The following is a 23020-nucleotide window of genomic DNA, read 5'->3' on the forward strand; positions in this document are numbered from 1 at the left end:
ATTGAGGAAATTTTTTATTCTTTCCCCAATGTTTTTTTGTCTTTGAGGTAATCGTATTGATTATTTCACTGAGGAGTCATCTTTTAGGAAATAATAATGATAATAGGGCTTCCGTGGTTTCTCAGATAGTAAAGAATCTGCCTGCCAATGCAGGAGAGCTGGGTTCAGACCCTGGGTTGGGAAGATCCTGTGGAGAAGGGAATGGCAATCCACTCCAGTATTCTTGCCTGGAGAATCCCATGGACAGAGGAACCTGGGGGGCTACAGTCCCTGGGGTCACAAGGATTCAGATAATAATAATGGGACTAATTGATATTTTTGAACATTTAACTATGTGTCAGTGCTGTGCTCCGTAAATTTTACATACAATCTCTTTCCTAGTCTTATAAGGAGAGGTGCTGTTACTAACCCCATTTCACATTCAAGAAAACTGAATGATAGCATAAGTAACTCACTTAGGGTACATGGCTAGTATGTGAAGGTACTGAGACTATGATGCCAAGCTTGGCTGACACCAAAGTCTGCTCCCTCATCCCTACTTCCTTGCGTAAAAAGAATAATAGCCAACCCAGCCCTGCTGGCAGTGAAGTTTGTGTACTAAGGGGTAAAGGTCAAAAGTGAAACACTGTACTGTTTTTAGATATATTTTAGGATTTTAGTTGCTTATGTTCCTTTTCTCAGGGTACAAATCCTGCTGGTTTGGATAGGCTCAAGACAGGCTGCCTCCTATAAATGAATCTGAATGTAGATTTAGAATAAAGGTAAAAGCAGGTTTTCAGAAATAGAAAAGGCAGTTGTGTTACTATAGGAATGATGAAGATGATGGCTTAGAAATGGCTTGAGGAAGAAGAAAACCCAACAAACACTTTATGTTACTGAAGCAGAGGAAACCATTAAGAATGTAGGTAAGAACAGTTATAAGCAAGTGTTATGAACCAAATAGAAATAACGTTAAATCACAAAATCACTGAAAAGAAAAATGTTTTGATGGGGAAAATGACCTAATTACTATGACAAGAACAATGATTTTCTTATTGAAAAGAGTGAGAATTATACTGGAGTAAGAATCTGAAAACTTGGCCTTGGGTCAGTTTCTTTCTTCTGTAAGTGCAGTATTTTTCAGCTCCAGAGGTTTGTGCAACAATGGAGAGGTTTTAGAGCTCTCAGTCAAACTTTCAAAATGAACTGCGTTTTTGTTACCAAGCCAAGGTCAGTCAGTAGATCACAATCCTTATTTTTGTGTTCAGACATACTGGGTGTTTGACCAAAGGCCACCGTGTTAGAAAAATGAAAATCCTGCTGTTTTTATTATAGAACTCCCCCACTTCCTCAAGCGTAGACTTCTGGTAAATTCAGCCATTTGACACATAGCCATAAACTGAGATATAAATTTAAAAGTACTTCTAAGAAGCAAGTAACTATCACCAAGCCCTCGTAGTTTTCTGTGTAGGATCAGTGAAACTATCTTAAGCATCAGTTTTATATGTTAAAAAGATTTTGAAACATAACAAAACAAAAAGCATGGCAGCATTCATAGCAAACCAACCAACAGACAAAAAATTTTAAGAAGCAGATCAGTGCTTCTGTATACTTTCTGCTTCCTTAGAATAGCATCTGAGACCTTCCATGCAACAAATAGTATTGAGTGACTGCTATTTCCAGTCACTATGTTAGACACCTGAAGATTCAGCACCAAACAATGGTTCCTAGGAGCTTCTAAGCAGAGGGAGTGTTGCAGCAAGCAGGCATGAACCTTGATTCTGAAGAGTTTGTTATATTTGGTGTAGTTTGCGTAAGGAAGCAGAGATATAATATATTTGAGACATATTTCTACTGCAATGGTCAGAATCTGTGGGTCTAATACCTGGAAAATTCTCTCGTGTAACACTCCCAATATTCCAGATAAATGAAGTATTACTCTATTAGGCTTGAGAAATGACATTATGAAATATATTTAATATTTGTGACTTTTGCTATTATATTTCTGAATAAATTTAATAGACATAGAGTAACCAACATGTTCCCCATTTAAAAATGGCTCCTGAAAATTAAGTCAAAACATTTCACAACAGAATAGAAACTATTTTCTGTCAGTTGTTCTACAATTTGACAGTGATGCATATCCATTGACAGGTTACATAAATGCAATTATAATATATATTGATCCTTCTGATATCTAATTTGAAGTTACTCATCAGAAGGATTAATTATTGGGAATATGTAGATAAACTGATATTTTTCAGGGAGGAAAGGCAAGAGTGGACCGATGCAGTCAGTTTACACAGAAAAGCCAGAGATGGAAATGTAAACATTTTAACAATATGAAAATGCAAAGGGAAAATCATGGTCTAAGTCCTTCTATGCAATAGTGTATTTGTTCTTCTTCTTTAGTCTTTGGAACCGGGCCCCTGTTATTGTAAAACAGAGCAGAGGAGGGCCTGACATTTTCCCAGGAACTTTGATCAGCGCAAGCAGGTAATGCCTCTGAGACCTCTGTGCTACTCAAACAGTGTCGAGGCTGGAAGACCCCGGTGTGTGGTGGGGCGCTGTCCGGCCTCTTTACCCACCGGTGACATCTACGAGATCCGAGACCCACTCCGAGAGTTGCTCTTGCCATTGCTGTAGTAATAAGTGCTCTCCCTGCTTCTAATGTTGTCCCTGCCCCATCTGTTCTCCACGCTGCCGCCAGAGCCATCTTTCTAAAGCTTGAGTGTGATCACAACACTCCCCTGCTTAAAACCCTACATTGGCTCCCTATTTCCCTGAGGAGGGAGTCCTTAAAAATAGCTTCATGTTCTGGCTCCTGCCTACATCTCCAGTCTCATCTTCCTTCAGTCTCCCCTCCACCAACTGCTCGCTTCTACCCCACAGCCCATAATATCCCACCCTCCACTTGTGCCAGAACTGTTTGCAATTTTTCCAGAGGCACCTGATCCTCTTCTCTTGTCCCTGGGCCTTTGCACCAGTTGTCCACTTCACTTGTAACAAGATCCCTGTCTTTCTTTATATGGCTAATTGTTACTCATTTTAAGCCTCTAATATTTTAAGCTTCCTGAAATCTTTCCTCACTGTGCCTAGCCACTCCCCAACTCTAGTCCTATCCACTGTAGGATAGCAGGAATTTAGCCCCCTTTTATTATTTACCTTACTATTTTAGTTGGCAAAGAATCTGCCTGAAAGGCAGGAGACCCAGGTTCAATTCCCGAGTCGGGAAGATCTCTTGGAGAAGAAAATGGCAACCCACTCCAGTATTCTTGCCTGAAGAATCCCATGGACAGGGGAGCCTGGCGGGCTATAGTTCATGGGGTCGTACATGACTTGGCGACTAAACCACCACCACCACCACCACCACCACTATTTTAGTTGCTGTTTCTTGTTTGTGTTCTTCACTAGACCATGAACTCTTTGAAGGGATGGTCATGGTCTGTATCTTCTGTACTGATGCACCCCCACACTTTTGTGCCTGGCACAAAGTAGTTATTTAAGTATTGAATACTCCTCATGTAAGGCAATGCCATGAAATGGAAAGGACACCAAACTTACTGCTAGCTGTGTGGTGTTGAGCAAATCTCTTAATTATCTGAGCTTGAGATCCTTCATCTGTCAGACAAGGATATCTGCTCCATCACCTTGCCTTACAGAATTATTATGAAGAATAAAGACATCAATGTGTCTGACTCTGCTTTGTAAAACAGAAAGCACAGACACTGGAAGATGATGAGATGGCAGGAGTCTGTGGTTTTTTCTTAAGTAAATGTGAATGATATGGAAGGTATGATAGAAGCAGGCAATATCGAGTCTACCATACCCTCCTTGGCCTTGAAGTTTAGAGTTTTCAAATTGTTTTGGAGAGACTAAAAGAGAACATCTTTGGAGGCAAAAATATTTTTAGGAAAGTTTCTGTTAATTATTTCCTTCCTCTTGTGTTTCTTCCTTTGAAAGAAATTGACCTCTTTTGGTTCTGCTTCCTTTCCTAAAAGTAACTCATGCTCTGATTTGATAATTCATCTTTCAATATTGTACTTAAAATTGTGATAGACTTTGCAGTGAAGAAAATATAAATAACTTTCTCTTAGAAACACGCATGATGCGTATTTGAGGAAGTAGGGATTGGGTCTTCCTAGGTGGCGCAAGTGGTAAAGAACCCACCTGCCAATGCAGGAGATGAAAGAGATCCAGGTTCAATCCCTGGGTTGGGAAGATTCCCTGAAGGAGGGCATGGCAACCCACTGCAGTATTCTTGCCTGGAGCATCCATGGGCAGAGAAGCCTGGTGGGCCACAGTCCATAGAGTCACAAAGAGTCAAACACAACTGAAATGACTGAGCACAGCATAGGAAATAGGGATTACTGAATCCTAGTTCTTTTGCATCAGAGAAGGCAATGGCACCCCACTCCAGTACTCTTGCCTGGAAAATCCCATGGACAGAGGAGCCTGGTAGGCTGCGGTCCATGGGGTCGCTAAGAGTCGGACATGACTGAGTGACTTCACTGTCACTTTTCACTTTCATGCATTGGAGAAGGAAATGGCAACCCACTCCGGTGTTCTTGCCTGGAGAATCCCAGGGACGGGGGAGCCTGGTGGACTGCCCTCTATGGGGTCGCACAGAGTCGGACACGACTGAAGCAATTTAGCAGCAGCAGCAGCAGTCCTTTTGCATTTTCCTTTCCCTATTTGTTCTATACCAGGATTTCTCCATTTGCTCCAGTATGAGAACATAGTTCTTGATAGTGGAGATCTTCCAAGAGATCTTCCCGACTCAGGAATCGAACCTGGGTCTCCTGCCTTTCAGGCAGGTTCTTTACCAACTAAAATAGTAAGGTAAACAGGTAAAGGATTTTGGTTCTCCACAAAAATGGAAGATATCAAGCTGTCTAATAATTTTACTATTGTTTTTATTGTTATTGTCAATAACAATAACAAAACCAAATTAAATGATTGGCTAAAATAGGGATTATTTTATCCATTTTCTTCTAATCAATAGACAGGAGGATCCTTAAACCCATAAGGATACTTAGTACTTTATACTCCTTAACAGTTGTTCATTTATTCATGCACTCATTAACCATTCATCAAACGTTTGTTCTACACAATTGTATTCCATGCACTACTGTAGGCTCTTGGTATAAATTAGTGAGCAAAACAAAGGTCTCTATTCTTTAGGTACTTACATTCCAATTAAGATGTGCATGTCTTATCTATCCTAGAAGTCTGTGACCAGCTTGAGGCAAGAGATGTATTTATGTGCCTTTTAATGTTTTTGCACAGGTCAGTTTATTTCTTTAAGGAGGATACAACTAATTGATGGTATCATTGTAGGAAGAAGTGATCCAGTAGCATATAGGGCAAATGGGAAAGGAGAAGGAGAACTAGCTTGGAACTGGGCTATCAAGATGGATGTACTGTGGGTATTAAATGACACACACACATATATGGATAATTGAAATAAGACTCTTGTCACCCTCATTTCTCTGCATTGCTGACAGAGTCAGATACTGAAACTTAGAGATTCATATGTGCACTTTAGATTTAGGTAGGCCTGAATTTCCTGGCTGTGTCCCTTAATAACTGGGTGACTCTGAAAAAATTGTACACCCTCTCCAGGCCTCAATTTCCTCATTTATAAAGTGAGGATAGTAAGAGAACCTACCTCTTGGAGTTATGTGAGATTAATAAAAGAATGCATAAAGAACTTAGCTTATGCTAAATATTAATAAATAACATGTTACTAAAATTATTATTAACCTTTAAAGATAGAATTTTTCCTGTCCAATTTCCATGAAGAATCTTCAGATATAAAGAATTAAGTTACTTGTTCATGGTCACATAGGTAATAAGGAGGTAATAAGGATATTGAAGCTCAACATTCAGAAAACAAAGATCATGGCATCTGGTCCCATCACTTCATGGCAAATAGATGGGGAAACAGTGGAAGCAGTGTCAGACTTTATTTTTTGGGGCTCCAAAATCACTGCAGATGCTGATTGCAGCCATGAAATTAAAAGACGCTTACTCCTTGGAAGGAAAGTTATGACCAACCTAGATAGCATATTAAAAAGCAGAGACATTACTTTGCCAACCAAGGTCCATCTAGTCAAGGCTATGGTTTTTCCAGTGGTCATGTATGGATGTGAGAGTTGGACTGTGAAGAAAGCTGATCGCCAAAGAATTGATGCTTTTGAACTGTGGTGTTGGAGAAGACTCTTGAGAGTCCCTTGGACTGCAAGGAGATCCAACCAGTCCATTCTAAAGGAGATCAATCCTGGGTATTCATTGGAAGGACTGATGCTGAAGCTGAAAATGCAATACTTTGGCCACCTCATGCAACGAGTTGACTCACTGGAAAAGACTCTGATACTGGGAGGGATTGGGGGCGGGAGGAGACAGGGATGACAGAGAATGAGGTGGATGGATTGCATCACCGACTCTGTGGACATGAGTTTGAGTGAACTCCGTGAGTTGGTGATGGACAGGGAGGCCTGGCGTGCTGTGATTCATGGGGTCGCAAAGAGTCGGACACGACTGAGCGACTGAACTGAACTGAACTGAAGGATACTGTACTATACTTGGAACTTCTAACTCTGTGAGTTTTCTGCTGTACTCCATTGCCTCTTAAGATGTGATTTTCCCAGACTACAGAGAATCAATTGAAAAATGGTGTGTATGCTTTTAAAAAAAAAATGCATTAATAGGTAGATGCCACTGTATATAAAATAAATAGAAAACAAGATTTACTGCATCACACAGGAAACTTTATTCAATATAGTGTAGTGACTTATAATGGAAAAGAATCTGAATCACTTAGCTGTACCCCTGAAACTAACACAATATCATAAATCAACTGTTATTCAATTTTTTAGATAAAGCAAAACTATAAGGAAATATTTAATTTTAGTTACTCATAGATTTGCTTTCCATAGTAGATTAGCAGCTTTGAAAGCACTTTCTGTATATACTAAGTTCAAGAAAATGAATATGTTGAAGATAATGGATTCCAAGTTTCTCGCTATTGAGAAGAATGTTACACTTAGAGAAAGAGGGAAAACTAGGTTATATCTATGTTACTGGATTGGAATTAGAGACATCAATTTGAATGTGTTATGTTTATATTCATATAAAGGCCTATAGACAAATATTCATATCTATACATTTATATGTACTTTCATATTCATATACTGGCTCTGTCTACTAAGGTGACATAGAAGCCAAGACTTGTCACTAGCAATTATCACCACCTAGTGACACATCTTGGATTCTCCACTAAAAGGCACAAGAGCTCCTTGAGCGAATGCTGATTCCAAGACTGGTAAAGGACAGTACAAGAAGAACCTGGAACATCTTCTGGAATAGAAAGCCAACAAGTGCACAAGAATAAGATAATATCATATTATTAAAATAGGCCCTGGTAGAAGTATTTACACTGAAAACTGGTAAGCACTGCAAATGAGGGATGTCCCCACCCCGAATCAATTATTAAACATTTTCCAGGACACCAATAACATCAACCAAGTGATCGAAGATGATATCACCATTATTGGGACAAAAGGACATCATGTATCTTAGCTCCCTGCTACTTCTCTCTGTAAGTCCATCAAGAATGGCTCTCGTCGAGTAAGCATGTTGTAAATGGTCTCAAGCATTTTATTATACCAATATGCTACTGTTACGAAGCTCTCTATGTTTTACTTTAAAAGGGAAAAATACCTTTTAACCAAAAAGTGTTATATGTCTGATACTAGAATTTCAGTCACTCGTAAAAAGATGAGTATAAACACGGCAGACAGGATTGGTGCCTCAAATCACCGCCACCACCACGTCTTTGTCCTCAGGTTGTACTTAAGGCTTTCATGATTTCTGACCTACACCCACCGGTGAACTTTAGGATCATCAGAAACATTTAATCTTTTAATGTAAGTAGTGAAATTAAAAAAAAAATCCATCTAATCATCTTTGTTCTGTAACATGGATTTTTTTAAATAGCAAGATTTAAAATAAACAATATGGAAAAGCTGTGGATTAGAAACATAAAGTTAGTTCTTCAATTCCATTTTATTCAATCCATTTTTTTAAAATGGGATAGCAAATGACATTTTGAGAAGATATAATCAACCAGAATTATAATTGTAAAAAAGGAGTGCCCCAAAATCACTGCGGATGCTGATTGCAGCCATGAAATTAAAAGACACTTACTCCTTGGAAGGAAAGTTATGACCAACCTAGACAGCATATTAAAAAGCAGAGACATTACTTTGCCAACCAAGGTCCGTCTAGTCAAGGCTATGGTTTTTCCCGTGGTCATGTATGGATGTGAGAGTTGGATTGTGAAGAAAGCTGAGTGCCGAAGAATTGATGCTTTTGAACTGTGGTGTTGGAGAAGACTCTTGAGAGTCCCTTGGACTGTAAGGAGATCCAACCAGTCCATTCTAGAGGAGATCGATCCTGGGTGTTCATTGGAAGGACTGATGCTAAAGCTGACACTGCAATACTTTGGCCACCTCATGCGACGAGTTGACTCACTGGAAAAGACTCTGATACTGGGAAAGGTTGAGGGCGGGAGGAGAAGGGGACGACAGAGAATGAGATGGCTGGATGGCATCACCGACTCTGTGGACATGAGTTTGAGTGAACTCCGGGAGTTGGTGATGGACAGGGAGGCCTGGCGTGCTGTGATTCATGGGGTCACGGAGAGTCGGACACGACTGAGCGACTGAACTGAACTGAACTGAACCTCTGTGTATATTTGAGACTCCAGAGTACTGCTCCCTCCTTTTGTTAATATCAATAAACATCGACATGACCTGCACATGCATCTGCTGCCACAGGTGATGTGCATAACTTGGAGAAAAACTTGGATGTTCCAATTCTAGTACATGTGCTCCTTTTTAAAGTCAGCTCTATTGAGGTAAATTTAAATATAATAAAAATCACCAATTTTAAGTTTGCAATTCAATGTGTCTTGACAAATGTGCATAGTTACGGAACCATCATAACCATGATAGAGAACATTTCTATCAATCCCCAAAATTCCCTTATGCCCATCCCCTACCTCCAGGTCCTCGAAACACTGATCAGTCACACTATAGTTTAATTTGCTGGAATTTCGTGTGTGAAATGAAATAAATGAAATCATAATATATACCTTTTGTGCCTCTTTAAGCATACTGCCTTTGAGATTCACCCAGGTGTTATATGTAACAGTTCCCTTTTATTACTACCACTCCTAGTATTCCATTGTAAAGCTATATCACAGTTTATCTATTAAGCAGTTCATGGACATTTAGGTTATTTCTAGGTTTTAGTTATTATGAATAAATCTTTCAGCATTATTTTAATAACAATCAAGAAATTCTTCTCTAATGCCATTGCTTTTATTCAAATTTGTAAACTATGTCTAGCTATAAGTTTGGTTAAATGAGATTATAAGTATTTTGAGTGAGGACTGAATGAAAACCAGTAGGGGTGGACTGGCCTAGCTATCTTTCATGAGGCTCTCACACCCAGCTGAAACTGACCTCTTTCTATGCTTTGATAGTTTTATTCCCTAGTACCTTTTGTATGGTGTATTTCACCTTTTATTCTGGCCATTTTGAATTTCCTATTAATGTAAGGACTATGCCATATTTACCTATCTTCATTTGACCTGTGCCTAGCAGAATGTCTTTCACATAATAGAGTTATGTTAAATATTAAATGAATTGTTTTGGATTCTTCTCTGATCATGTCTTTGAATGCCCAGATAACTTTTAATAATTCTTTCAATCCACTATTGCATTACCTAAATCAAAATAATTTTAGGAATCCGTGATCTAAATTCTAGGAATTAGTGAACTAAAATGGACTGGAATGGGTGAATTTAACTCAGAAGACCATTATATCTACTACTGTGGGCAGGAATCCCTTAGAAGAAATGGAGTAGCCATCATGGTCAACAAAAGAGTCCGAAATGCAGTACTTGGATGCAGTCTCAAAAACGACAGAATGATCTCTGTTTGTTTCCAAGGCAAACCATTCAGTATTACAGTAATCCAAGCTTATGCCCCAACCAGTAACACTGAAGAAGCCAAAGTTCTATGAAGACCTACAAGACCTTTTTAGAACTAACACCCAAAAAAGATGTCCTTTTCATTAGAGGGGACTGGAATGCAAAAGTAGGAAGTCAAGAAACACCTGGAGTAACAGGCAAATTTGGCCTAGGAGCACAGAATGAAGCAGGGCAAAGGCTAATAGAGTTTTGCCAAGAGAACGCACTGGTCATAGCAAACACCCTCATCCAACAATACAAGAGAAGACTCTACACATGGATATCACCAGATGGTCAACACCGAAATCAGATTGATTATATTCTTTGCAGCCAAAGATGGAGAAGCTCTATACAGTCAGCAAAAACAAGACTCGGGAGCTGACTGTGGCTCAGACCATGAACTCCTTATTGCCAAATTCAGACTTAAATTGAAGAAAGTAGGGAAAACCACTAGACTATTCAGATATGACCTAAATCAAATCCCTTATGACTATACAGTGGAAGTGAGAAATAGATTTAAGGGACCAGATCTGATAAATAGAGTGCATGATGAACTATGGTCGGAGGTTCGTGACATTGTACAGGAGACAGGGACCAAGACCATCCCCATGGAAAAGAAATGCAAAAAAGCAAAATGGTTGTCTGGGGAGGCCTTACAAATAGCTGTGAAAAGAAAAGAGGTAAAAAGCAAAGGAGAAAATGAAAGATATAAGCATCTGAATGCAGAGTTCCAAAGAATAGCAAGGAGAGATAAGAAAGACTTCCTCAGTGATCAATGCAAAGAAATAGAGGAAAACAACAGAATGGGAAAGACTAGAGATCTCTTCAAGAAAATTAGAGATACCAAGGGAACGTTTCATGCAAAGATGGGCTCGATAAAGGACAGAAATGGTATGGACCTAACAGAAGCAGAAGATATTAAGAAGAGGTGGCAAGAATACACAGAAGAACTGTACAAAAAAGATCTTCACAACCCAGATAATCATGATGGTGTGATCACTGACCTAGAGCCAGACATCCTGGAATGTGAAGTCAAGTGGGCCTTAGAAAGCATCACTATGAACAAAGATAGCAGAGGTGATGGAATTCCAGTTGAGCTATTTAAAATCCTAAAAGATGATGCTGTGAAAGTGCTGCACTCAATATGCCAGCAAATTTGGAAAACTCAGCAGTGGCCACAGGACTGGAAAAGGTCAGTCTTCATTCCAATCCCAAACAAAGGCAATGCCAAAGAATGCTCAAACTACCACATATTTGCAGCCATCTTACACGCTAGTAAAGTCATGCTCAAAATTCTCCAAGCCAGGCTTCAGCAATACGTGATCCGTGAACTTCCAGATGTTCAAGCTGGTTTTAGAAAAGGCAGAGGAACCAGAGATCAAATTGCCAACATCCTCTGGATCATGGAAAAATCAAGAGAGTTCCAGAAAAACATCTACTTCTGCTTTATTGACTAGGCCAATGCCTTTGACTGTATGGATCACAATAAACTGTGGAAAATTCTGAAAGAGATGGGAATGCCAGACCACCTGACCTGCCTCTTGAGAAACCTATATGCAGGTCAGGAAGCAACGGTTAGAACTGGACATGAAACAACAGACTGGTTCCAAATCAGGAAAAGTGTAAGTCAAGATTGTATATTGTTACCCTGCTTATTTAACTTATATGCAGAGTACATCATGAGGAACGCTGGGCTGGAAGAAGCACAACCTGGAATCAAGATTGCTGGGAGAAATATCAATAACCTCAGATATGCAGATGACACCACCCTTATGGCAGAAAGTGAAGAGGAACTAAAAAACCTCTTGATGAAAGTGAAAGAATAGAGTGAAAAAGCTGACTTAAAGCTCAACATTCAGAAAACTAAGATCATGGCATCTGGGCCCATCACTTCATGGGAAATAGATGGGGAAACAGTGGAAACAGTGTCAGACTTTATTTTTTGGGGGCTCCAAAATCACTGCAGATGCTGATTGCAGCCATGAAATTAAAAGACGCTTACTCCTTGGAAGGAAAGTTATGACCAACCTAGATAGCATATTAAAAAGCAGAGACATTACTTTGCCAACAAAGGTCCATCTAGTCAAGGCTATGGTTTTTCCAGTGGTCATGTATGGATGTGAGAGTTGGACTGTGAAGAAAGCTGATCTCCAAAGAACTGATGCTTTTCAACTGTGGTGTTGGAGAAGACTCTTGAGAGTCCCTTGGACTGCAAGGAGATCCAACCAGTCCATTCTAATGGAGCTCAGTCCTGGGTGTTCATTGGAAGGACTGATACTAAAGCTGAAACTGCAATACTTTGGCCACCTCATGCAAAGAGTTGACTCACTGGAAAAGACTCTGATGCTGGGAGGCATTGGGGCAGGAGGAGAAGGGGACGACCGAGAATGAGATGGCTGGATGGCATCACCAACTCGATGGAGGTGAGTTTGAGTGAACTCTGGGAGTTGGTGATGGACAGGGAGGCCAGGTGTGCTGTGATTAATGGGGTCGCAAAGAGTCAGACACGACTGAGCGAGTGAACTGAACTGAACTGAAATCAATATATATCAAATCACACCTCTGCCTTTATAGCATTTTCAGTAACCTTTGAGCAGATTTCTAACTCTTTATGGCCCTCTTCTTTTCCCCAACTATAATGTGAAAAGGTTTGATTAAATTTGAGATTCCTTCGCATTTCTAACATTTTAAAGTTGTATTTAAGTAAAAGAAAGAAAGACCCTGCAGGGAAAAGTGGTAACATAGAAGGAAAGGAGTATATAAAGAAGGTAAGAAAGCAAGAATATGCCATTTTTTTTAATGTAACTGAAAGTAAAATGTGTAGTTTCTCACAAAGCGTAAAAGTTGGAGAAGGAATCAAGAAACAAAAGTTGATGTATAACAACATTGTTGGTAGAGCATCCTTTTAAATTATTCTATGAGGAGAACTACAATAAGACAGTGACTCTTTTCTCTAGGAGATCAATAATCAGGTAATTCCTCATTCTGAAAATGACTGGTGAGATTGACAACTCCTTTGTGTAAGTGAACCATAAGCCCTAGTCTACAAACGATAGTCCCAGTTATGACTGCCTTAGTATAATATTTTTTTTTAATGCCCGTTTTGCTCTCCAGTGGGTATTGGTTTTGAACACTACACTTTTTGGTCACCCAGTATTGGGAGTCTCAGAATTCTAATTCTCTGTCTTGGGGATGGTTGCTCAATGTAAGAATACAAGGTGCCCTTTTTGAGCTAACTTTCAGCAGCAGCATCTCCAGCTGGCAGCACCATTAGAACCATCCTCTTCTGTCCTCTTCTCTCTTTCTCTCTTTTAACATGTTTGGAATCCTCATGTAAGACCTGAGCAGATTCTGCAGCTTCACTTAAAGACTGCAGCCTTCTTTTCCCCCATGGCAAGTATGTAAGAACATCGATTCATTAATTGTTCACTGCCCACTTCCTGTATGCCACATACTGAACTGGGCTCAGGGTGTGTATAGACAAACAGGACAAAAAGAGACAGACAAGTAAACCAACAACTGAACTGTGACAAATGTTATCTTCCGTTCCGTCGCTCAGTCGTGTCCGACTCTTTGCGACCCCGTGGACTGTAGCCTACCAGGCTTCTCCGTCCATGGGATTCTCCAGGCAAGAATACTGGAGTGGGTTACCGTTTCCTTCTCCAGGGGATCTTCCCGACCCAGGGATCGAACCCGGGTCTCCCGCATTGGAGGCAGACGCTTTAACCTCTGAGCCACCAGGGAAGCCCAATGTTATCTTAGTAGGATGCATATGTACACAGGGCTTCCCAGGTGGCTCAATAGTCAAGAATTCACCTGCCAAGGCAGGAGATAGAACCCATGTCTCCATAGGTTCTATCCCTGGGTCAGGAAGCTCCCCTAGAGGAGGAAATGCCAATCCACTCCTATATTCCTGCCTGGGAAATCCCATGGACAGAGGAGCCTGGCAGGCTACAGTCCATGGGGTTGCAAAGAGTTGGATGTGACACTGAGCGACTAACACTTTCACTTTCTTTCATACTGATGTCACCTTGAGGAAAGAATAGTTAATTTAGGAGAAGGGGGAGAAGAGGAGGGAATATTGAGCAGGTCCTAAAGGAGTAACATACACTGGGCAAGGATGACAGGAGTCGGTGGAGGGTAGAGAAGGGTGAGGGGGGTGTGGAGACATCCAGCAAAACATAGAGACATGCAGTTTTCCATGGCCAAAAAATATGTGGTATGACTGGAGAGGCAAAAAGTGGCCTAGCCCGACTCCATTTGCTGCAGTATGCCAGTTTGGAACTGAGAATGAGGCCAGACCTTGGAGCCAGTCCAAAGGGTGTTGTTATTAAAAGTACCAGAAGGGACCTTATTTCACATTTAGCGTGGCCCCCTGATGATCCATTTGAGTGAGGTGTGGGTGTATTTTCATTCTGGAATTTATACTACAACATTACCACATGCATTGACCGATTTCAATAGACTTTCCTTATGTTGCTTTATAATTAGAAACCAGTGATTTGAAGTTCCACAGCGGTACATAGACTAGTAGTGATAGGTTTATGGGATTGTTTATTTTTAGTTTGGCAAAGACAAGACAGTAAATCTCTCAATTAGTAAACTAAAGCAGCATGGATGAGAAATGCCCACAAGGAGATTAGGAGTTAGAAAAAACTAAGCCAGTTAATGGAAGGAAACTTTCATATCACCTACCCATATTTAGAGTATAAAGAACCCACCTAATGTGTGTGTTGTGTGTGTGTGCACGCGCAGACAGTGTCAGTATCCACAGAGCTGCCAGAGATGAGGTCCTTTGCATTCTTCAGGTTCTAACTGTTTAGGAAGTTCATCTCTTTAGGAGTCACTGTGATTGGATATAGACCTATCCACTGGTCAATATCCAATTACAGTGGGATGAGCTCTTTGACTACAGAAGCTTCTCATCCTGCAATTCTTTCCGTGTGGCCCTAAAGGGATTTTATTATGAAGTTCTGGGAGACATTTTTCATTTTCATATTTATATTCACATTACATGGCCTAATGTGTGAAAATATTTAATGAAAGCATGCATTTCTGCCTCAAGATAGAACCTCCTACATTATATTTGAGATTCCGTAATAAGTTTGGGAGCAAAAGCAGAGGTGATCCACGAAGCTTAGTTTCAAGAGTTTAAGTTTTGGGGTGTATTGAATCACACTGTATTGATCCTGTAACTTCTGGATCTTTAGGAAATATTGACCATTCAGGGGAAAAAAGATTAACTGGCGGCCAGCAACACTGAAAATGTTATAGAAAATGATGTTTGTGTTTTAAAGTTACAAAACACCATTAATTCAGTTGTCATGATATTTTGATTTTTAAAGTTGCTTACCTTAGTTCATTTGGATTTATGGCAGGTATTAAACATTGCTCGAAAGGTCCTTTGAATTCTCCCCTGAAAATTGGGAGTCTGTGGAAAGATTGTTGTCTGCTTATGCTGAACAGTTTACTCCATATCAGCTCTCTGAGGTCTGTAGGGGAAATGATGGGGGTTAGTGCATGTGTAGATTAAATTTCTGTCTGTCTCCTCTCTGCCTTGTAGACTGGAAAAAGATAGCATTCAGCAGAGCTTTAGCAATGAAGCAAAGGCCCAAGCCCTTCAGGCCCAGCAAAGAGAGCAGGAGCTGACACAGAAGATACAGCAAATGGAAGCCCAGCATGACAAAACTGGTAGGTGGTAGGGAAAGATTAGAGCCTGGGCACTTGCTCACAAGCCAGGCCCACGCCTTACTGTGAAATGACATCAGGAACACCTGTAACCTTTGGCTGGCCGAAGGGAGCAGATGCTAACTACACCGGAGATTCCGAATTACATATTAGTTAGCGTTTAAAAGAGAAAATGGAAAGTATTGCCCACTGTCTGTTGATTTCAGAGTGCTGCTCTCACATCTGTTGCACCATCTGGATTATGAGTTTATTTACCTGTGTTCAAGAAACGTAAAGCTGAGAGAGACCACAACAAAGTAGAAAAACAAAGGGCTTGTTTTTGGCTGGGTTTTCAGGCACACATGTTATATAAAGAAAATAGCATCAGAAGCTCTGCGGGAAATGCTCTGAGCTTACAGTTAGAGTCTCCTGAATAGCACTGAACAGTTCCCACAGTACACACATTATAGCTACTCTAAAAGCCTAATGAGTTTGCTTCAGCATCCAAACTGGAGAAAAGCTTTAGCCATTAATCGGTTCTTAATTCACTGTCGCAGCTGGATGTAATTCAGTGGCTCCAAATTGATATGTTCCTTTATTTAATCTTTGCAGCTTCGAACATTTTTAGCATTTGTATGATTATCCCACCTCCCCCAACCCAGTCTAAAGTGATGTTTAATCCTTTGCATTCTTCAAGTTCTCACAACTGCTGTTAAAATTCACTAATACAAGGCATTGACCACAGCTGGCAGCTTGGCTAAAAATTGCCATCTTTCATCACATTGGCGCTATTCTGCAGGCTGAGTTGGCCAGTAACTCTTTACCTTTAATTTGAAAGTAAAATGCACTTTGAAAATAGGCAGTTTGATTTGTTCAGTCGGAGCATTCTGTAGTTCCTTTCACTTTTGAGTTGTGTGTTCACAGACAGTGTTAGTCAAAACAAGACAGTGTCAGTCATTATAATTCCACACCACATACTCCAAGCTGATTGTACTATTAAAACGAAAGTTTAATTGATCCTGTCTCTTCCAGAAAAATGTTGCTTAATTTTTAGTGTCTTGATTTATTTTGCTTTGTATGCTATATGCTTTTTTGCCAGTCACTATCGAAAACTGAAGAGAAAGAAAGGGCCTGTTAAACCTTTCACCTAAAGATAATTTTCATGTGATTTAATGTATACTATATTTGATAACATGGTAAAAAAAAAAGTGTTGCTTATCTTATAAGTGAAAAATTGCTAACATAAAATTCATTAAATTATGTATTAGATAATAAAGAGGCAAATGTCATATTGATCTGCATAATTCACCCATCACTTTCAGTAGAGATTTTCTTCTCACAGCGTTTGGCCAGAAGAAATGAAATTTTACCAGGCTTACTAGTTGTTTTTCCACTAAAAACAAAAGGAGGAAATTATAGGATAAATTATTGTTTGCCCCCACTACTAGGAGGATCCTGGTGATCAAGGAGTCTTCGGCAGTATCTCTGAATACTAGATAAGAGTATTAACTGAGCCACCATAAGAATACTTCCTTGTATTTTGCACAAAAATACATACTCTCTTCAGTTTCTTTTGTCAGATCTGCACTAAAGTTCACACTGTTGATGGAAATGTAAGGAAAATTATGTGGGTTTTTTTATATAAACAGAAGTATATGCAAGGTGGGCGTAGTGAAATATATGAGCAAATATGAAACATAAAGCATGAATTACAGTATAGAAAGAGTTTCTCAATTATTTTAGTTTTGAATTATCTGATTGTGATAAATTTGACATTCTGTTTAGAATAAAATTTTAAAAAGAAGAGTATATTGAAAATTACAAAGATAAAAAAATCTATGACTCCACTTGAGGTATTTGACAGTTATTAGCATGTTAAAATTTACACAAAGCTGGTATGATCAGAAATGTTTCTAGTGTGTAATTATTAGGAAAATAAATGTCTCACAAGGTTCAGTGTCTTGCCAGATGAGCATTCCTTTGACCTAGGACCCTAAAAGTGATCTAGTGTCTTACAGGAAACATGTGGTAGTCAGTCTTATTGCTTTTACCACTATGCATTGCACTGCAGAGCTACAACCATAAGCATCTGATGTTTATAGGAGGGTTTATTGTTATTTCCAGAAAATGAACAGTATTCATTGCTGACCTCCCAGAATTCATTTTTGACAAAGCTGAAGGAAGAGTGCTGCATGTTAGCCAGGAAACTGGAACAAATCTCTCAGAAAAGCAGGTGGGTAATATTATTTATGCAGTACTTTCAGAGCACTGTTTATGTGAATGCTATAATTTTTTTCCCTAAAGGACAGCATTTCCACTATTTTATAGTCTAATGTCAAAATTAGATAGGTATTGACATATTTCCTGTAAAAAACATTTTCTCTCTGAAAATTTTCTTAATTGTCCATATAGACACCTCGGTGTTTTTTTCATAATTAGGTGTACATACTATTATTTGACCTTTTTAATGTTCAGAATTGAAAACTATAAAATGTTAGAACACAAGGGTCAAAATGGCAATTATTCTAATAAAACATACTGGTGAGTCAAGCAGTTCTAAAGTTTTACTTTAATACAGCCAACATGTTTTAGTCTATTATAGTTCTCCACGAACACATAAAAGCTATCTTTAAGTCAAATGGCAATAAATAAAATATGTATGTATAAAAGTTAAAGTAGATGACACTTTGAAATAAACCAAAATCATCTTTTCTCCTAAAATTGTTTTATTTTAATAGAACCATCATTCTTTTTATAGGTTTATGCTCTTTTATAAATCCATTGATTGAGATCTTAATGAATTTTTTCTGTACATTTTTCAATCATATTATCACAATAAATGAATTATTTCTATTCTAAATTCTGAGAAGCCTGAATTCTCATCTTAGCTCTGACAGGAACTGTGTAATCTTAGACAAATTTATTTGCCCTGTTTGAACTGTGGTTTCCTCTTGCAAATGAATGATGTTGAACAGAATCGCTTTGACTTGAACTCAAAGGAAATCATTCACTTAACTAGCTAAAGTATCAGTTACAATATAACCTAATGGGAAAATAGTATACCTTCTCTTTTATATTGTTTTGAAACTCACTTATATTATCAAACAGCAAGCAGTAGGTCTCAACAAACCAACTACTGGCTTAGGTATGTCATTCAGAATGAATTTCTAGGAGGATCAGAGCATATCTAATCACTCTGAGTCCCATCTTGGGTTCCTGCATCAATAATCTGGCCTAGTTTGTGGAATCCCCATCCCTGAATCTTTTGAAAAATCAGAGCGCTTGTGAATCCAATTCATTCTGCTTACAGGAAGGCAGAAACTCCTATAACCACCCAGAATGTGCTCTAAGCATGCACCTTCTTAGCAAATACTAATTAGATATCTTATTTGGGAAGGGAAAAGGCTCAGAGTACCAAAATACCCAGTATTTCCAGGAAATTTGACAAGGAAACCCAAATAATTATGCCCTGGAGGAGACCCTCATATCAACAGGAAGTATTCTAACTAGAAATTTTTTATTTACTTCACATAGATACAAACAAACACATTAATAATTTAAGAAAAACTTGGGCCTTAAAAGAGTTTGTTATCTTAAGATTGCTTTGGGATTGATTACTGATTAATTATCTTGCTGTCTAATTCAGGTATAATTCAGGAAATTGAAGTATATAAAAGAGAAAGAGAATCTATATGCTTGCTTTATATTATTTAATTCTCACAACAGCTTGAGACATGAATTATCTTCTTTTATGGATGGGGAAAGCAATACTCAGAGCATTTAAAAAGCTAATAAGTAGGCACACTAGAATTCTAACTTAGATATTTCTGGTTCCAAAGCCTGTACCTTTCATAAGAATAATATCTTACATCCACCACAAAAGAAAATCCAGACCAAAGTAATTATGATGGGAAAGTTTAGGAGGGAAAAATTAATCTTTAAATTTCCATGGAGCATACTTGCGTATGTGAGGGTTAACTGTGAGCCTGGGTTAACCTGTGCCATGTGCTCTAAGGCCTTCTTTTCCCTGCTCTAGGTCTAGCAGTTTACCCTGGTCTTGTGAACTTGAACCTCAGCCTCTCTTCTCTTCAACTCCTCTCACTTCTGTTTCTAGCTCCTGACCACTGCTTTGTCAATTGAATGTGTTCCTTTATGTCTGATACAGAGCTGGTGCTGTGCTGTGCTTAGTCGCTCAGTCGTGTCTGACTCTTTGCGACCCCATGGACGGTAGCCTGCCAGGCTCCTCTGTCCATGGGGATTCTCCAGGCAAGAGTACTGGATTGAGTTGCCATGTCCTGCTCCAGGGGATCTTCCCAGCCCAGGGATCAAACCCAGGTCTCCTGCATTGCAGGGCTTAGATTCTTTACCATCTGACCTGGTACCCAATACATATTGAATGAATGAATGAAACAAACAAGCATGGTGTTACCCTCTGTATCATGATCTGACTCTGGTTCCACACTATTTCTTTTTTGATGATGGGCAGTGTGCAGTAAAAAAAAAAAAACACTTTGGAATTCAGAAAGAATAAGGTTTGAATCTTGCTTTGCCACTTAGCTTCATAACCTTGGGTCCCTGGCTTAATTTCTCCAAACCTCAGCTTCTCCATTTGTAAAAACCTCTTAAAAACTATGATACAGGATTTTGGTGGGAATTAGAAATTTAGAGAGGGAGATATAGGTATACATATAACACCTAACACCATGCTTGACACATAAAAGTATACAGTAGGTGCTATTGCTGTCACTGATGGCATCATTTTAAGGGTCTTGACTGGCAATGAGGATATCCCTTCACTAGCAATTATTGTCTTTGCCAGGGTCTGAGTGCCATAATTTGCTGACAGACATAAAGTCTGTACCACAATGGAAAACCTTTTTGAAGGCAATGCAGGATCAGGAAATTGTGATCAGATTTGGTTGTGTTTCAGGTCCTGCTCTGGACTTTGTCTTGTAAGTCTAAAGAGTTAAAATACGCATCTACTGTAACTTTATATGTTGATTCCAAACTAAAACCTAGCAAATAATAAAAACTAAATAAGTTGTAACTTATTATCATTACAATGATATAAAATGTATAAAATTTACAAAATATATGTTTTGTGTGTCTCACAAGAAATTAGTAGATAGGATCAGTTGTGTTTGGGGGTTTCTTATTTGTTTGTTTACTCTTAATTTCTCATCTCACTCTGGGTTCCTACATGAAAGACACTCCATTTTTTGATACTATCTTTGTTTTGAAAACATCTATAAACTTGTAGGGCTCTGAGTATTTCTTTTAAAATAAAACTATGAATTTATGAAGCCCTGTAGAAGCTCTCCAGGAGTGAGCCTCTATTTACCGTCTGCTAAACTTTTGGGATAAATAGTCCCTGCCCTGTGCTTTGAGATGAGGAAATCTTGAAGTTTTTTGACTTTTCTAAGCTGTTGTCATTGTGGAAGTGCCATCTCCAAAATCATTATTTAAACCATAGGCTAATTTTAATCCAGCTTTTCCTCAGAGTACCACAGTAAAACTTTTTCCTGAAAGTAAGTGTATTTATTTCATGTTGACGAACAATTTAAACATTTATTTTGGTCTAAGAATTTTATGTTATTCAAAATCCCATGCTAAATATATGGATTCATGCCATTTATTTAAGCCTTTTTTTTTTTTTTTAAAATCATAGATCTAGTCCTTTGACTAGAGCCCCTGAAGAATCACTGGGTTAGCTGACAATGCAGGGGAACCACTCCCAGACACTCTTACTCTTTACCCCATCCACATGCTAAGCTGCTTTGTGAAAGTGTTTAGAAATGGTTCCTCCGCCTGTGTGTATGTTATATGTGTTTTCTCCCAAGTAGACGTAAGTCGCATTATGGCTGTGCTTATTGCTTCTGCTGTCTGCAAGTCCTCCACAGTGACGAACCAGTGCTTCCTACACAGTATGCCTTCCACACTGCTCGAGTGGTGTCTGTAACCCCAGGTTTTGTGAATGGCACATCTCATTTTAAAGCTAAAAGTGAACCGCCAATTTCATGCATTTTATGTAGCTTGTTTTTGACCATCAGACAAGAGCAGTAATTCCTTTTTGCTTTTAATTGGCACCAGGCAGACATTCTGGCTGATTTTAGATGAAACTCACATAAACTTTAGCTCCCTTTGTCTTTATTCCCCAGGACTCTGAGAGCTTATTACAGTGATAGGCTTGTTTTCGAAGTTGGTACATGGAGATATTTAAATATCTTTGGTGCAACTGTGATTTTTTTTTTTCCTATTAAAATGAAGGATGTGTTCCCTCTCCCAAAGCGCTTAGATGAATCAGCACTGAAATGTTTGCAGTGCAGTTTGCAGTGAAATCTAAAACATGCCTTGGGAAGAGCTCAGAAAGGTTGGGCACCGGCTAGAAGGGACCCTCTGCCAGCTGCAGACTGGGGATCCAGCATGTGCTAGGTTTTCACCTCTCAACACTTTTGCCCCATTGAACAGAATAGGACATAGAGCATAGAACTGGGGTCTACGCGGTTTTGCTTCTCTTTCTTTTCTATCATTGTCACTTTCTGGGTTGCTAGGCTTGTGGATTGATGTCTAACAGTACCCATTGTGTATTTGTGACTTGCGTTTTGTAATTAAGAGGAACAATGGGAGTCCATTGGGTCTCGTTATATATAATGGTTGGTTTAATTTGTTTCACTTCTATCTTGTTAATTGTAAATTGATCATTAAGATTTGAATTCTAATCTGTCACCAGGGTTGTGGGTTTTGAGGCTAGAGCAATGATCGTGGTTTTAATCACTGATGATGAGAAACAAATTTTACAATTTTGGTACATATTGCAGTTCATATATTTTAACACTGTATTTTATGGTGTTATAAATATTGTTAAATGACTTTTAGTGTAGTTTTACTGTGTGGACTATAATGTATAAATTATATTACTGTTTTGGCAACAGTAGGTATCCAACTGTGTGAGTTTAATTGAAGTAAAGAGCACACACCCGGTTGAACTATTTTTTTTTTTTCCTGTGCATGTTTAGATGATGGTAGTTTGGGATGCTACAAAAATTATATTATACAGGAAGAAACTGATATTGGCCTCTGCTAATTATTACCAAAAGTTGAATGAGTCTCTAAAAGAATAAAAAATTAAGGGGTCATGTTTTTCCTTAAAAAGCAATCACTGTAATACTAATTATAGTAGTAAAATATTATACTTCATGCAAATGTAATTACACAATATAACTGCTATATAAAAATGCAGAGAGAAGTTCATGCTTCCGTAAAGCCAGAAATTACCTAAATTTTCTATGAAAATGGATTAGAGTCAATTTTCTTTTTATATGACGCTAGGAT

General features: G+C 38.8%; 1 protein-coding gene across 8 annotated transcripts in view; it reads left to right on the top strand.

Moving 5' to 3' along the window:
- The window catches only part of SDCCAG8 (SHH signaling and ciliogenesis regulator SDCCAG8), a 280184-nt gene that overhangs the window by 183577 nt on the left and 73587 nt on the right, over positions 1-23020 (top strand). For 7 of the 8 annotated variants that reach the window (XR_016039634.1, XM_088845497.1, XM_088845499.1 and 4 more), the window contains exons 14-15: positions 15585-15712; positions 17813-17921. The exons of the other annotated variant lie outside the window; for it this stretch is intronic. Coding sequence is in view for 6 of the 7 variants with exons in the window: in XM_088845497.1 (XP_088701623.1) it covers positions 15585-15712; positions 17813-17921 (237 nt within the window). In the remaining variant the exon portion in view is untranslated. The remainder of the gene's footprint in view (positions 1-15584; positions 15713-17812; positions 17922-23020) is intronic. 8 annotated transcript variants of the gene reach the window in all.

The sequence above is a fragment of the Moschus berezovskii genome, chromosome 17, assembly GCF_049115385.1.
Source record: "Moschus berezovskii isolate FMDL1 chromosome 17, NW_MosBer_1.0, whole genome shotgun sequence".
Lineage (NCBI taxonomy): Eukaryota > Metazoa > Chordata > Mammalia > Artiodactyla > Moschidae > Moschus > Moschus berezovskii.